General features: G+C 43.4%; 1 protein-coding gene across 7 annotated transcripts in view; it reads left to right on the top strand.

Moving 5' to 3' along the window:
* NAV1 (neuron navigator 1) overlaps positions 1-13,816 on the top strand; it is a 343,043-nt gene that overhangs the window by 263,433 nt on the left and 65,794 nt on the right. The window contains exon 1 of one of the 7 annotated variants that reach the window (XM_072648223.1): positions 3,723-3,885. The exons of the other annotated variants lie outside the window; for them this stretch is intronic. Coding sequence (XP_072504324.1) covers positions 3,824-3,885 — 62 coding nt within the window. The 5' untranslated portion in view covers positions 3,723-3,823. Of the gene's footprint in view, positions 1-3,722; positions 3,886-13,816 lie in introns of those variants that run through there. 7 annotated transcript variants of the gene reach the window in all.

Raw genomic sequence — 13,816 nt, 5'->3', positions numbered from 1 at the left:
CGTACATGAAAACATCCACAAAGCCCTTCAGAGCCAATGTGTTCTAAAAAACAATAGCAAAATTAGCAAGGACTTGGATGGCAAACAAGGCACATGTGGATTTGTCTTCACCTTTTTAGAATGGGGTCCTCACACTAGCCTCAGATCTGCTGTAATAGAGGCCTTGTCTAGAACAGGCTCTTAGCCCCTTGGGCGATCTGGTGAAGTCTATGCACCCCTTCTCAGCAGTGTTTTTAAATGCATGAAATACAATACATAGGATTATAAAGGAAACCAATTAGATTGAAATACAGTTATCAAAATATTTTTCAAACACATTCATTGCTCGCAGATTAAGAATCCCCAGTCCAGAAAGTCACAGATGAGGAAATGGAATAGGGAGTTATAAGCTCAATCTAGAGGAAAATGTTGCTAGCCGTCCCACTTTGCAGAATCGCCCCACTTTGTCTGAGCCCAAAGAAAATCCCTCATGGTGGGCCAATGTAACACCGTTTCACCAGCTAACCCAGACATACAGCTAATCCCACCCCTAGAAGTCCCTGAATGAGAAAAGCAAGATGCAGACTTAGACTCCCCAGAGAATATCCCCCACACCTCTTCAAGCCCAGGTGCTGGTTCTCCTGACTCCTCCTCATTCAGGACTCTACAAACCTCTGTGCATCCTACCCACAATAGCATCACGAGTACTAAAGACAGCAACATTACTATTAACTTCAATTTACATCATGCTTTATGGTTTACAACGTGTTTTCTTTGCAACAACCCTATGGGGTACAAGGATATTTAGCCCCATTTTCAAATAAGAGCCAGAATGATCCAGAATGATCATAGATAGATCAAGAGCTCTCAGGGGCCTCCAAGGTCATCTCATCCAACCCTCGAATTTTACAGATGAGGAAACTAAGGCCCAGAGAGGCTAAATGACTCGTCCAAGGTCATGCAGCCAGTAAGTAATGAAAATGAGGACTTGAACCTAGGTCCACTGACTCCATGATCCGTGCTCTTCCTGCCAAACCACACGTTCCTCCCAAGGAGAAGACAGAGCTAGCACTCAGAGGTTAAGTGATTTGCCCATGTCCATACAACCAGTAGTATCAGAGCTGGAATTTGAATCCACATCTCCTAACCCCAAATCAAACATATTTTCCTCGCCACCTCACACTTTACTAAGTGCACTTAGAACGGGTACTCTCAAGATGTAATAATTATATAGCATTATATAGAGCCAAAGGGCCTTTAGAGATACTCAGGTCCTAGTCTCTCATTTTACAGATGAGAGAACTCAGAGAAATATCTTGCTTTAACCTTCCAAATATCAGGACAGAGTTTAGGAGATAAAGTTTCTACTCGGATACACCAAGGAAGCCAGGGGTTCCAGTTAGGTAGGTCTGACTGAATGACATCCTGACTTTTGAGAAAGGAAGCTAGAACCACCACTCCCCAGACCCTTCTTTTCCCTTGATTTCAAAGCACATCTATCCAGACTTCCCCATGGGCATTTGAATAGTTGAATTTAACTAGAAAAGCAAAAGACTCTGCCCAGGGAAACCTAGATGGGAGTTCCACACTGGTGGGTTTTTCCATCCCTAATGCTAGGTTTCATTATGCTAAAGAAGCAGAACCATAGTGGTCAGAGGGGTAGGAAGGGAAAGGGAATAAGTATTTATGTAGCACCACATGTATCAGGGACTGCATGAAGGGCTTACTAATTTTATCTCATTTGATCCTCCCAACCACCCTGATTGGTAGGTGGCATCATTATCCTCTTCTTATAGTTAAAAAAACTGAGACAAACGGAAGTTAAATGACTTGCTGAGGCTCACACAGCTAGTAAGTGTTTGGGACCAGATAGATCCTCTATACCACCTTGCTACCTAAGAGACCAGATAAATGTTAAGGATCAGATGACTGGTTAAGACCAGAAAGCACTGTCCACATCTCCGTATGGATTCCAAGAGGCTCATGTGATTCCTCCACCTGAAAAAACTGAGTCCCATGAGCTGAGTGGGCTCACCCCTGAATAGGGGCGGCAGCACAGCATGTAGAATATGGGCTCTGAAGTCAGAAGACCTTAGTTCAAATCCCCCTCTATGGGCTTATACAGTTGTGTGTGAGGGCAGCTAAGTGGTGCACCAGTGCAGGAGTCAGGAGGACCTGAGTTCAAATTTCACCTCAGACACTTGACACTCACTAGCTGTGTGACCTTGGGCAAGTCACTTAACCCCAACTGCCTCATCCTGGGTCATCTCCAGTAATCCTGATGAATATCAGGTCACTGGATTCAGATGGCTCTGGAGGAGAAGTGAGGCTGGTGACCTGCACAGCCCTCCCTCACTCAAAACAAAGTCAAGTGCAAGTCATATCATTATTTGTCTGATGCCATGGTCTTCTTCAGCAATGAAGGATGAACACATACATTTGTGTGTGACCTGGGACAAATCACTTGGTTCAGATCTTGACTCTGGCACCTACTACTTCTGTAAATGTGGGCTAATCACTTGATACACCCACACACACATCCCTACTCCATCTTCAGTTTCCATTTTGGTAAAACAATGTCTTTAGTTGTTTTAAGACTTTAGTAAAATAATATGTTTAAACTGCTTTGCAAACCCACCCATAATAGTTAGCTATTGTTACCCTCCATGACCTACCCCAACCTTTCCCATATCCACCCACACCCCTGTTCCTCAAGTTCTATGACCAGTCTAGTTCTTGCTGCCTTTTCCCTGACCAGGTCCTCCTCTTTCCTTCCTTCCTATGTCCCACTTTTTTGTTGTTCAGTAGTTTCAGTTGTGTCTGACTGAAGCCATGATCCCATTTGGGGTTTTCTTGGCAAAGATACTGGAGTGGTTTGCCATTTCCTTCTCTGGCTTATTTTACAGATGAGGAAACTGAGGCAAACAGAGTTAAGTGACTTGCCCAGGGTCACATAGCTAGCTAGTAAGTGTCTGAGACCAGATTTGAACTCAGGAAAAGGCTGGCATTCTATCCTCTGCACTACCCATCTACCTCCTGTTACACAAGATATTTCCTAAACCAGTCCAGTTAGCTAGGGCTAGGTGATTAGAGTTTCTAAAGACTCTCTCAAATTCTTCAAAATCAAAAGATTTACTGGTCCCATCTCACTTCGTGAGAATAAAGAAGGCTAGGAAGGAGCTGACCCCCTGCCTTCTGCACAAGAAGAAACTTTAGCACAGAGCATGGGGAGAAATTCAACCCAGGTTCTCCCTGGTACATCAGGGGCAAAACCAGGAAAGTTAGAAATTCTGTCCCTCCCCAGCCCCCAGCTCCACCCCCCCACAAGGTATGGCTGGGAAAACACAAGGTCATACACGCTTCCTGGCACAGCAGGGGTTAAATCTCTCAGGATCCAGGTAGAGGTCAGAACCTCCAGCCTTGATCAGCACCACCCTATCCAGAGAATGGCTCTGAATAGAAGATGCGGCTGTAGCTCTTTGTCTACCTGCTCTGGGTGTTAAAGAGCCAGCTCTCGGCCTGCACTCGCCTGTGCCTGGGACAGAAGTCACTGTCAGGGAAATGAGGCTCTGTAGCTTTAAGTACAGCTGAAGCTTTAAGTACTGAGCAGGAGTGGTGAAGAGGCGAGGAGAGAGAGGGAGAGAGACAGACAGAGAGAGACAGAGAGAGAGAGAGAGGAGAGAGAAAGAGGGACAGCAGGAAGGTTCGGTTTCTCTCCCTCCGAATGGGCCACTGCTGATGCTTTTTCTGGTTGTCTCAGGAGGCTGCAGGGGAAGGTGGGCTGGAGTTAACCCTGGGGGCGAGAGGCAACTACCCGGTGGAGAGCTAGCTAGCCAGTGGGAAAATGCTCCACATGCCTGTGCCCAGGTCAGGGAGGCCGATCAAGACGGTGCATTTCCCCAACAGGTAAGAGCACCTTTTACCTCATCCCCCACCCCCATTTCCAAACATGCCCCAGTGGCAAAGTGGTGTGAATTCTGAAAACCTGGAGCCTTGAAAGCTGGAGAGCCTGCCTCGGAGCTGCTCTTTCTAGACTGTCTTAGCATGCTTTGGGTGATGGGTGTGGGGTCTGCAAGAAGGAGGGTCTCTTGGCAGCCCTCCCTTTCTCTTAGTCAGAGCTATTGGAAGCTTTCCGTCCTCCCACCCCCCATGCTGTTGCTTTCCTAGCCATTTGAGGGGAGGGATTTGGATGGGGGCTGATGGACAGGGGGTGTTGGGGTTGAGGATGGGATCTAGCATTTCAATTTCTCTCCCACTCCTGGGGCCCTCTCCCCCTAACCTCCCCCCCCCCCCCCCCGGGAAACTGGGGCAAAGTGGAAACAATAGCGAAACTTGAATGAACTTAGATCTTTGTGGAAATGTGTGCACTCTGAATGAGAGAGGCTGAGCTTAGGAAAACGGGCAGGAGGAGCACTGACCAGTCCTACCATGAGGCTAAAGTCACTGCACATTGAGGGTATGGGATGGTGGAAGGAATGAAAAGCACCCTGCAGGGGTATTGCTTCCTCTGCTCCTGGGTTAGCTCTGGGGTCCGCATCTAGAGGGAGAAGGAAATGGTTGAGTGAAAGGTAGAACCTGGCAGAGGACCTGCTGTGCATTTGAATTTATGAACAAGTGGTAGATGCTGGAGTCCTCAAAAGGGAATCTGCCCTGAGGAGGAAGGGGCAACACGGAGAATCTATACACAGACTGTGGGAGCTAGAGCTGGGATAGGGAAAGAACTGGTCTCATGTGCCATTAGAAATCTATATGGAGAAATCTGATGAGAGAAGGTGGGAGGGACTGCAGCTGCTTCATAAAAGAGAAGTTAAAAACGAATGAAAATGGAAAAGCAGCAAAAGTACCTTTCAGCCCGGGAAGCCTGAAAATGGTTTGGAACCTGGAATTCAGAGGGAGAGTCCGGAAATCCCAGTGGCCTGGGGAAAGAGGCTGATTCTTTTACTTGCATTGTTTTGTGCCCTCCTTTCTCCCCTCTTCCCAACCCCACACATACCCCTGCTTAGCCTACCATCTGATCTAGCTTATTAGAAAAATAGACAGGTTGTAAATTGACGGTAGCACTGCAGAAAGGGCTCATGGGTGCTGCTGCTGCTGCCGCTGCCTCTGCAACTAAACTGAGGAGCCCTCCCCACCTCAGCTTTCCTCTCACTCTCTGGGGGACCTTGTCAGCACCCTCTAGCAAAAGCAGCTTCCCCTTCTTCCCCAGGTTTTTTGTGGAAGTAGCAGTGGTTGCTTCTCATTAAGAATCAATTGACGGCAAGCTTTGCACACAAAGACGATGAGGTTAGAGAAAAGGAATATGCAAGGTTGGAAGGATAAAAAAACGGTCAGAACATAGAAATTCCATCTTCCAGCTACAATTCCTTGGAGATCCACCTCTATCCTGAAGGGTATTTGGAGTGCTGGAATTCCCAGGTTGGTTGTCTATGCCCACAAGGTTGTTGTTCCTAACTGTGAAGTCCCAGGGGCTTTGTCTCTTACTCAGGGTCATGTAGGCTGGTATGATAAGAAAAGAATTTTGAATCATTCTGCCATTCTGGTGATTGGTTGAGAGAGTTGGGGGCGGGGGGTAGAGGATGGAGAGGGTGGTATTAGTGGGGCAATGGAATGAGGGATTTGCCAAACAGAATTGTTCAATTTGGGAAAATCACTGGGGATTCCTATTTAAGGGGACTCAGAAGGCCCATATTTCTTGACACTGAGTCCTGTGAAAAAAGGAGGAAAGTACTGAGGGAAATTCACACATAGCACACCCTACCCCAAAACCAACCCCAAATCCATCCAGGACTTGTCCGGTGATAACTTGTACCAAGGAAAACCAAGACTTAGTAGTTGACTCATGTCTTTCTCATCCCCTGAATGAAGCTAAGAATCCCCACTATACCCTTCTATACTCTTTTCCCATAGTGTCTTCCCCCAATCCTAATTAACATCTTACCCACAGGCCACTAAAACCTTTTCTATCAACCCTCCACCAACTCTTCTGAACCTGTACCATCTTTCACCACTCTCATTTGGACATCTTCCCCACACACAAACCCCAAGAGCACCATCAAATCTGTTACTGATCCACCCCCAGACAAGCCTGGGCTTTGTATGGAGAGTATAATATTTTCTCCCCAGGATTAAAGTGAGAGGTAAGAACTCCTGGCTCCTTAACAGAAAGAAAGAGGGCTTAACCTGGTGAGGGTGGGGATCCATCTGCCCTGCCTAGGGAAGGGCACAGGTTATATTACACTGGCATAGGCTACTACTGCCTACTGGGGTGGGATTGTGGTTCATGTGCCCCCTTGAGTATCAGGTTCCCAAATCAAATAAATGATGCTGGAGGATTAGGGAGAAAATTGGTAAGAAAATAAAAACAGTCTGCAAATTCTGGCATTCTCACCTGAACTAGAAGGTCAGAGTGCTTAGGCTACAGTTAACATAGGACAGGTTAACATTTGTGATCCTGGCCTTAGGACATGCCAGAGGAACTGTAAACCTAATTGCACAGTTAGAGACCTTCCCTGGTATGGGGCTCATTTCTTACTGCAGGGATTAATCTAGACCCTCTCTCCTGCCTCATTCTTCCCCAGAAGGATTTAGCTTTGGCCAAAAGGGGTAAAAGCAAGGCATGCTGGCAGCTAGTTGGCCCAGTGGTCCTAGACTTGGAGTCAGGAAGACCTGCCTCAGACACTTCTTAGTTTTGTGACCCTAGTCAAGTCATTTAAACTCTCTCTCCAGCTTCAATTTCCTCATCTGTAAAAACAAGGTTAGTAATAGCTCTTGTCCCATATGGTTGCTGGTCATGACCAAATGAAAGGGAATCTTTACAAATTTTCATTTTTTTTAGTACTCATTCTTTAGGCTCTTTCCTAGCCAACACACCAGATCCACGTTCTCTAGAGGGCCCAAGGAGCAAGACTGGGAAGATGTACGACTTTCTTCAGATGAGATTCCTGGGTGGGATTGAGGGAAGGAGTGTGGTATATAACTTAATCAGCCCTCTACATCATGCTGGAAGAAAGCAGCTTCTGGGTACTCTAGAGCAGTGAGGGGTTAATGTAAAGCCTTATTTGGTCCGGGGTAGATGGATTCCCTTGCCAATTATTTTCCTCTCAAGAGCATGATACCAAGCCATCATTAAACACCATTCTGACAAGCAGCTTAGTAACATAGAAAGACCACTTGATTTGAAGTCAGCAAAGGTTCAAAATCTCCTCTGTCATTTATTACCTATGTGACTTTGGGTAAGTCACTCAACTCCTCTGGGCCTTGTTTCCTCTTCTATAAAAGGCTCTCTTCTGGCCCAAAATCTCAGATCCTAAGACACATCACAGCCTTCCTCCTGCCTCCACCTCCCCCTTCACCTAGGACAGAGAAGTCTGTAGTCTGGGCTCCTGGTAAGTGTGCCCTAGCTTCCTACCCTGAGGAATCTAGGAACAGAATTCACAGTGGTGAATACACTTAACCCACAGCTGGCTCTCTGGGGCAGAGGGCTGATAACTTGGCAAAGGCTTAGCCTCAAATGAGAGGATGAGGATGAACTTCCACCAGGGGTGTAAAGCCAATAAGCTGCTTCTCATTAGTGAGAGTTTTACGAGACTAGGCACACATACCACAAGCAGACTAGTATTGTTTTAACCCCTTCCTTTAGAGACTCTGCCCCTTCACTTGGGAATCCCTTGGAGGCTATCTTGGCACTGGGGCAGGTTGTGTGTTTCCTCACTTTGTTAGAACATAGTAGTTACTACCTGTGTGTCTTGATCAAATCCTCCAACCTCTTTGTACCTCAGTTTTCTTCTGTTAAAATGAGAAAGTTAGTTTAGGTGACCTTTAAGTTAGGTGGGGTTTTTTCCCTCACTCTAAATCTGAAGCTCCTCTAGCTTATTATTAACTGTCCTAAGCAACTGAACTAGATCAGAAAACCTAGATCTTGAGGGTTTTTACTGTAACATGTGACTATTAAAGATCTAGTACATCTTTGTGTATTAGATCCTAATAGTGATCACCTAACAGTGATCCTAATGATCTGCACTGAGGTTTAAGGACTACAGCCATGTGGTCGATGGACACCCAAGTCGGGGTCATTTGTTACAGCATAAAGTTATTAACAAGGCTATCTCACATCAAGGAATCATTTTTCCCATTGGATTTCTTGTCCATGCATTAGAAACAGCTAAGAACATTCAAGCCACTATGTAGAATGCATGATTGTAGGGTAGCTGTTTTGAACAGCTCAGACACCCACAGTGTCATCCATCTCAGACCCTATGGTTTTGATGATTGGCCTCAGAGAGAGCATGGAGGCAATTATCCAAGGGAATGATGGAGTCCCCTGTGATTTAACTTAGCTTTTGTTCAAAGGCTATATTACCCACTTAGGCAAACTGAGTCAATGACTTGATCCCAAGATATTTGGAAGGAGCCAATATCTGAGGAAGGGGAGTGGGGTGAAGAAAGCAGCAGCCAGAAGAATTCATGTAGATTAATACTGGCAGGAATCAGGCTGCCAGCAAGGAAGTAAGGGGATGGAGTCCCTATATAACAACAGTGATGGAAAACAAAACTTGTGTTTCAGTTTTCATAATAATGCATATGTATACATGTACACAGTGTTATAATTTTCAAAGAAATTTCACACATATTTTCATCTGATTCTCAGTAGCCCCAAGAAAATTTGTAAGGTAGATAGTATTGTACAGGTGAGGAAAACAGGTCTCCCAGAGATTAAGTGAAAGTAGATCTGCAGGTTTGCTGACTCTCAAGTACTGCAAGGGATTATGTCTTACACTTTTTTTTTGGTGGGGAATGGGAGAGTAATACAGTGCCTAGTCTAACGTTAGGCTAATTGTAGTAGAAACTTATTGACTGGCAGGTGTTTACTACTCCTTCACTTTATGCAGTGGTTATGTTTAAGGTAACTTGATTTCATCTAATCTGAAGAGCTCTAAGGGGGATATTGTAGGGCAGAAGTGATGACCTGTAATAAATCGAGATCTGCTTCACAAAAGTTATTTAATAGAGTTCTCTACTATATCAAGATTTGTAAAAGCTATTCTCAAATGCCATGAGTACCTAACTTTTATTTAAAAATTTACAAAACTAGAAATCCTTGCTTATAGGTCATGATATGCAATGAATGACCAGGGAATAAATTCTAATACTAAGTAGATTATAAACATATAAAACTATGTCCAGACCAAAATATGTTAATGGAGTTAATGGAGTGGTAGACAATCAACCAACAATCGCTTATTAGGCACTTACTAAAGCCCAAGGAATACAAAAATCAGTTTCAAAAATTAAATTATCCCTACCTCAAGGAGCTTATAATCTCCTTGGAGGAAAAGAGAAGGGAATAAGCATTTGTTAAGTGCCTACTATGTGCCAGACACTGTGCTAAGTGCTTTACAAGTATTATTTCATTTGATCCCCACAATCACCTTGGGAGGTAGGTGCTATTATTATCTGCATTTTACAGTTGAAGAAACTGAGGCAGACAGTGGTTAGGTGATTAATTTAATAGGATACATACAAAACAAATAAACAACAATATACAAAGATAGAAAAGTTGGGAGTTTTCACATTTAGGTCAAATGGAGGTGAGAAGTTCTCTTTTACTAAGCTTTTTTGTTTGGGGAGGGGGGAGAGGGAAGATTCCATGGATTCTTGAAATAAGGAAGAGGGAGAACTTGAAGAACTTTTGGATGAATGACTTTCTAAGCCCTGGATGCTTTGGAAGATATCTCAATGGCAAGGCTGAAGTGATAGGGTGACCATTTTCATGGCACACAGGCTCTACCAAATTCTTGATAAATATCTTTATTGTATATGGATGATAGTTTTTATACATGTTGCTTACAAGAGCTTAGAATCTGAGACCTTATAGAAAGTGTTAGTACTTAACAAGTTTAAAGATAGCTTGGTCATCAACCAAAGAAGAAACGCTGCAGGGGAAGCTGTGATAATATTACCCTTAAAAAAACCCTCTGGTTGCCTAGATGAGGGAAGTACAAAAATCATTTTTCTCAATACTTATAATATTTTACTCTTTTTATTAATGTATGGTAATCAATATTCTAGTGAATGTATTAATAATCTCAACTAGTATTCTTTTTATTTGAATTATTTCCTCAAAAATATTTTAAAAATAATAAAAAGAGGGTTTTTACTGTAACATGTGGCTATAAAGTAATGAGGCCAGTTTATAAGAATCAAGATTATTATTTTACACAGACATCCCTGTGGAAAGGGTTTTCATCCTAGGAGTCTCTGGAAGAGCTACAATCCCACAGGACTGGCCAGTTCAAAAAAGGAAATACAATCCAGATTCATTACACCCAAATGACTTCACAGGGAGTGTATGGTCTTCTGCCACACCCTAACATCCATGGCCTCAGGAATCCAGGGAATAAAAGAGATAACTGGGTATTCCCGGTCTGAAAAACATATGATGAACCTATCACAGGACAGGGAAACAGTTGCTTACTCATGAGGGCCTGGTTCCAGAGCTTCTATGCTAGGTGAGAAACTGATTCTAGAAATTTCCAAAGTACCGTCCCGTCAATTCTCCCATCACAAATTCGAAAGTTCCAAAGGTCCTTAGAAAATACTGTACTAGCCAAAAGAATCAAAATGAAAGTTGGACTAGATTGTGGTTTTTTGTGCAGCAATCCACTCAGGCAAGTTGAGTCACTCAGTCTCATCAATTGTCCATTCTATAAGATGGAACTAAAGACCTTTGCCCCACACTAGCCTCCTGGGCTATGTGAACATGAGTGAAATAATACTGGGCAAGTAAGTTAAATTCTAGAGTTCAAAGTCAACATGCATCTCTTGGAATCATGCTCTCACCCCAACTTCTCTTTAGCAGCTAACACAGAAATCAGAGAATCAGGAGGCATTGGGAAGGATGAAAAGTTTCCAAGAGTCAGCAACACAAATATGACTGCTCTGTCTTCCCCCTCCATCATCTTCAACTCATAATGAAGGCTCCACCATCTTCAGATAATCTAGTACTTCCATGATGTGTCTGTGAGCTACTCCCCGCTCACCTTTTGAGGCCATGGATTTGAACATCATATTGCTCTCACTAAGCATACTGCAGAGGGAGCTTGGTGGCACAGTAGAGTCAAAAAGATCTGAGTTCAAATCTAGCCTCAGATACTTACTGGCTATGTAACCTCCTTTCAGTTCTACAAACAAAGATATTCCATCTCTCAACTCTGAGCAGTCCCTGAAATGCTGTCTCTTCTTAACTCTACCTATGGGCTTCCTTTTAGTACCAATTAAAATCCCATCTTTCACAACTCCTCTTATTTCTGATGCCTGCCTTCTCTTATTTTTTCCCTATGTATCCTGTACATAGCTTTCTTGTACATATTTGTTGGATTGATGTCTCTCCCATTTGATTGTGAGTCCCTTGAGGGTCGGGACAGTCTTTTGCTTCTTTTTGTACCCCTGGTGCTTAGCATGGTACCTTCCTTATAGTAGGTACTTATTAAATATTTGTTGACTGGCTTGGACAAGTCACTTAACCTCTCTCTACCTCAGCTTCCTCATCTATAAAATGGGAATAATAAGAGCACCCACCTCACAGGGCTGTTGTGTGGATAAAATGAGATATTTGTAAAATGCTTAGCGCAGTGATTGGCACACAGTAGGTGATATATAAATGTTCGCTGTTACTGTTATTATTACTTATATCTTTTTGTTATGTAGGCACTCTGGCCTTCTAAGAGATAAAATCTGTCATTGTCATTACTGGGGTGTTTGCTTATGAGATAAACAGTTCTACAGGAGAGAGGACTAACTCTGGAGAAGTGTGTGTGTGTGTGTGTGTGTGTGTGTGTGTGTGTGTGTGTGTGTGTGTGTGTTTATATGTGAGTCTGTGAGGGAGGTGGGGCAGTGAAGAGAGTTTCAGGCCCAGGGCAGAGCCCTAGGGAATAAGCAATTCCCTGCTTGGGCCTGAATCTGGACTCTGAAGAAATGCAAGGGTAGAATGACTTCAGGATTGAGTAATACCACTCTGGGCTGGAAGGCGTATGCAGGGTTACTCCATGCAGGAAAAGATATGTTAGTGAAAAGGACAAGAGTTTCTGGAGAGGCATAAATAGAGGGGCTTTTCAGTGGAAGAGAGGGACACTGGTAGAATTGTTACCTTTTGATTCTGACAACGTATCTTAGTTTTAGACAGAAAAATTTCCTGATATGAGAATTTCCAGTAGAATATAACTTCCTTGAGGGCAAAAACAGACTCTTTTTGTATTTCTAGAGCCTGGCAAAGTATCTAGCACACCTTTTTATGGGGGAGAGGTGGAAAAGAACTGGGCAAAGGGACTCAGAACCTGTGGTTTCACCATTGTAGGAAATTCCTGATAAGAAAAATACCCTAGGGGCAGCTAGGTGGCATGGAGCACTGGTCCTGGAGTCAGAAGAACCTGAGTTCGAATGTGACTTGACACTTACATATGTGACCCGGGGCAAGTCACTTAACCTCAATGACCTCAGCAAAGTCATTTGGGTATAATGAATCTGGATTCTGTTGGTTTCTTGCTCCTTCAATTTGTAGATGAGGAAAATGAGGTCCCGAGAGGTTAATAACTTGCCCAAGGTCACTCAAGTAGTAAGTGTAAGAAACCAAGACTTGAACCCAGATCCTCTGAGTCCAAAGCCATTGCCTTTTCCATTGTACAGTTTACAACCTTAGAGAACTGTCTGGGTTACTGAGAAGTTAAATAATTTGCCCAGGGTCACCCAACCAGAATGTGGCAGAGGCTAGACCTGAAATTAGATACTTCACTCTAAGGTATACCTCATTCTTTTTCCCCTACACTGTGGGCATATAGTAAGTGCTGAATACATGCTCCTTGAATTGATACCATGGATTTTTTCAAACACAGGAGATGAGAGACTATGGAAAGAATAAAAGAAATTCCTTCTCTAGCAGTCTTTAAAAGTAGCTAGCCAAGAAGATGAATATTTTTGCATGCATGCAGTAAGAAGAACTAAATATACAATACCTCAAGGTCTCATCAATCCCAAGGGCTCTATGCATCTTTTTTGCAACTGTGATCAACACCACCCCACCCCGCAAGTAAAACCAAACAGTTTTAATTTTGGCTACCCAGAGTGAAACAACATGCCCACTCATTTCTCAACTCCTTTGGAGTGATAATTGCTGAATTTCCCTATTTACCCAAGCTTGATAGGAAGCTCATGTCCCAAGAGGTTTGTGTCAGTGATGCTTCATGGGAGCTGTGGCCTTTTGAAGTCTCAGGAGGAACCTTTTGCTGGGAGCCTCTTTGGGGGGATCACAGAGAACCTTTTCCTGAGCTCTGAAGTGTCTGCCTTCCTCCAATCAGAAGAGACAATTAGAGAAAGCTATCTGTTTTTCCTATTGCCTCCAGGCAACTTCCTCAGGAATGATGCTATTTCAATTTTGATTAACTTGGGATTCTTGCCATTTTAAATGTTTTCTTTCTTTCTTTCAAGTTCCCTAAGAAGTAATTTGTGGGAAGCTTCAGACTAATTGTAAAGTCTTAAAAAAAGACTTTCACTGGAGTTCATGCAAGAAAAGCATGATAATATTCAAAGTAAATTCCTTATCTAGTCATTTCCTGTGTTCTCAAAGTCGTAATTTTAGATATAGGTCTTCCAATAATAAAAACTCCATCTATCTCATACCCTAAGAGTCAGCTACCTTTGAACCTGGGGAGGTGGAAGTCTGGTAGTAACTACTGGTAGTAACTACTATAGTAAGAAAGAGAGGAATAAAAGTAGCCACAGAGACTTCTATTTTAAATGAACTCCGAGTAAGCACGTGCCTGTCTTTCATATATAACCAGCCGAT

The sequence above is a fragment of the Notamacropus eugenii genome, chromosome 2 (genome assembly GCF_028372415.1).
Source record: "Notamacropus eugenii isolate mMacEug1 chromosome 2, mMacEug1.pri_v2, whole genome shotgun sequence".
Classification (NCBI taxonomy): Eukaryota; Metazoa; Chordata; class Mammalia; order Diprotodontia; family Macropodidae; genus Notamacropus; species Notamacropus eugenii.
Note: the sequence above shows the minus strand (reverse complement) of the source record. Positions and strands in the feature narration are given on the sequence as shown.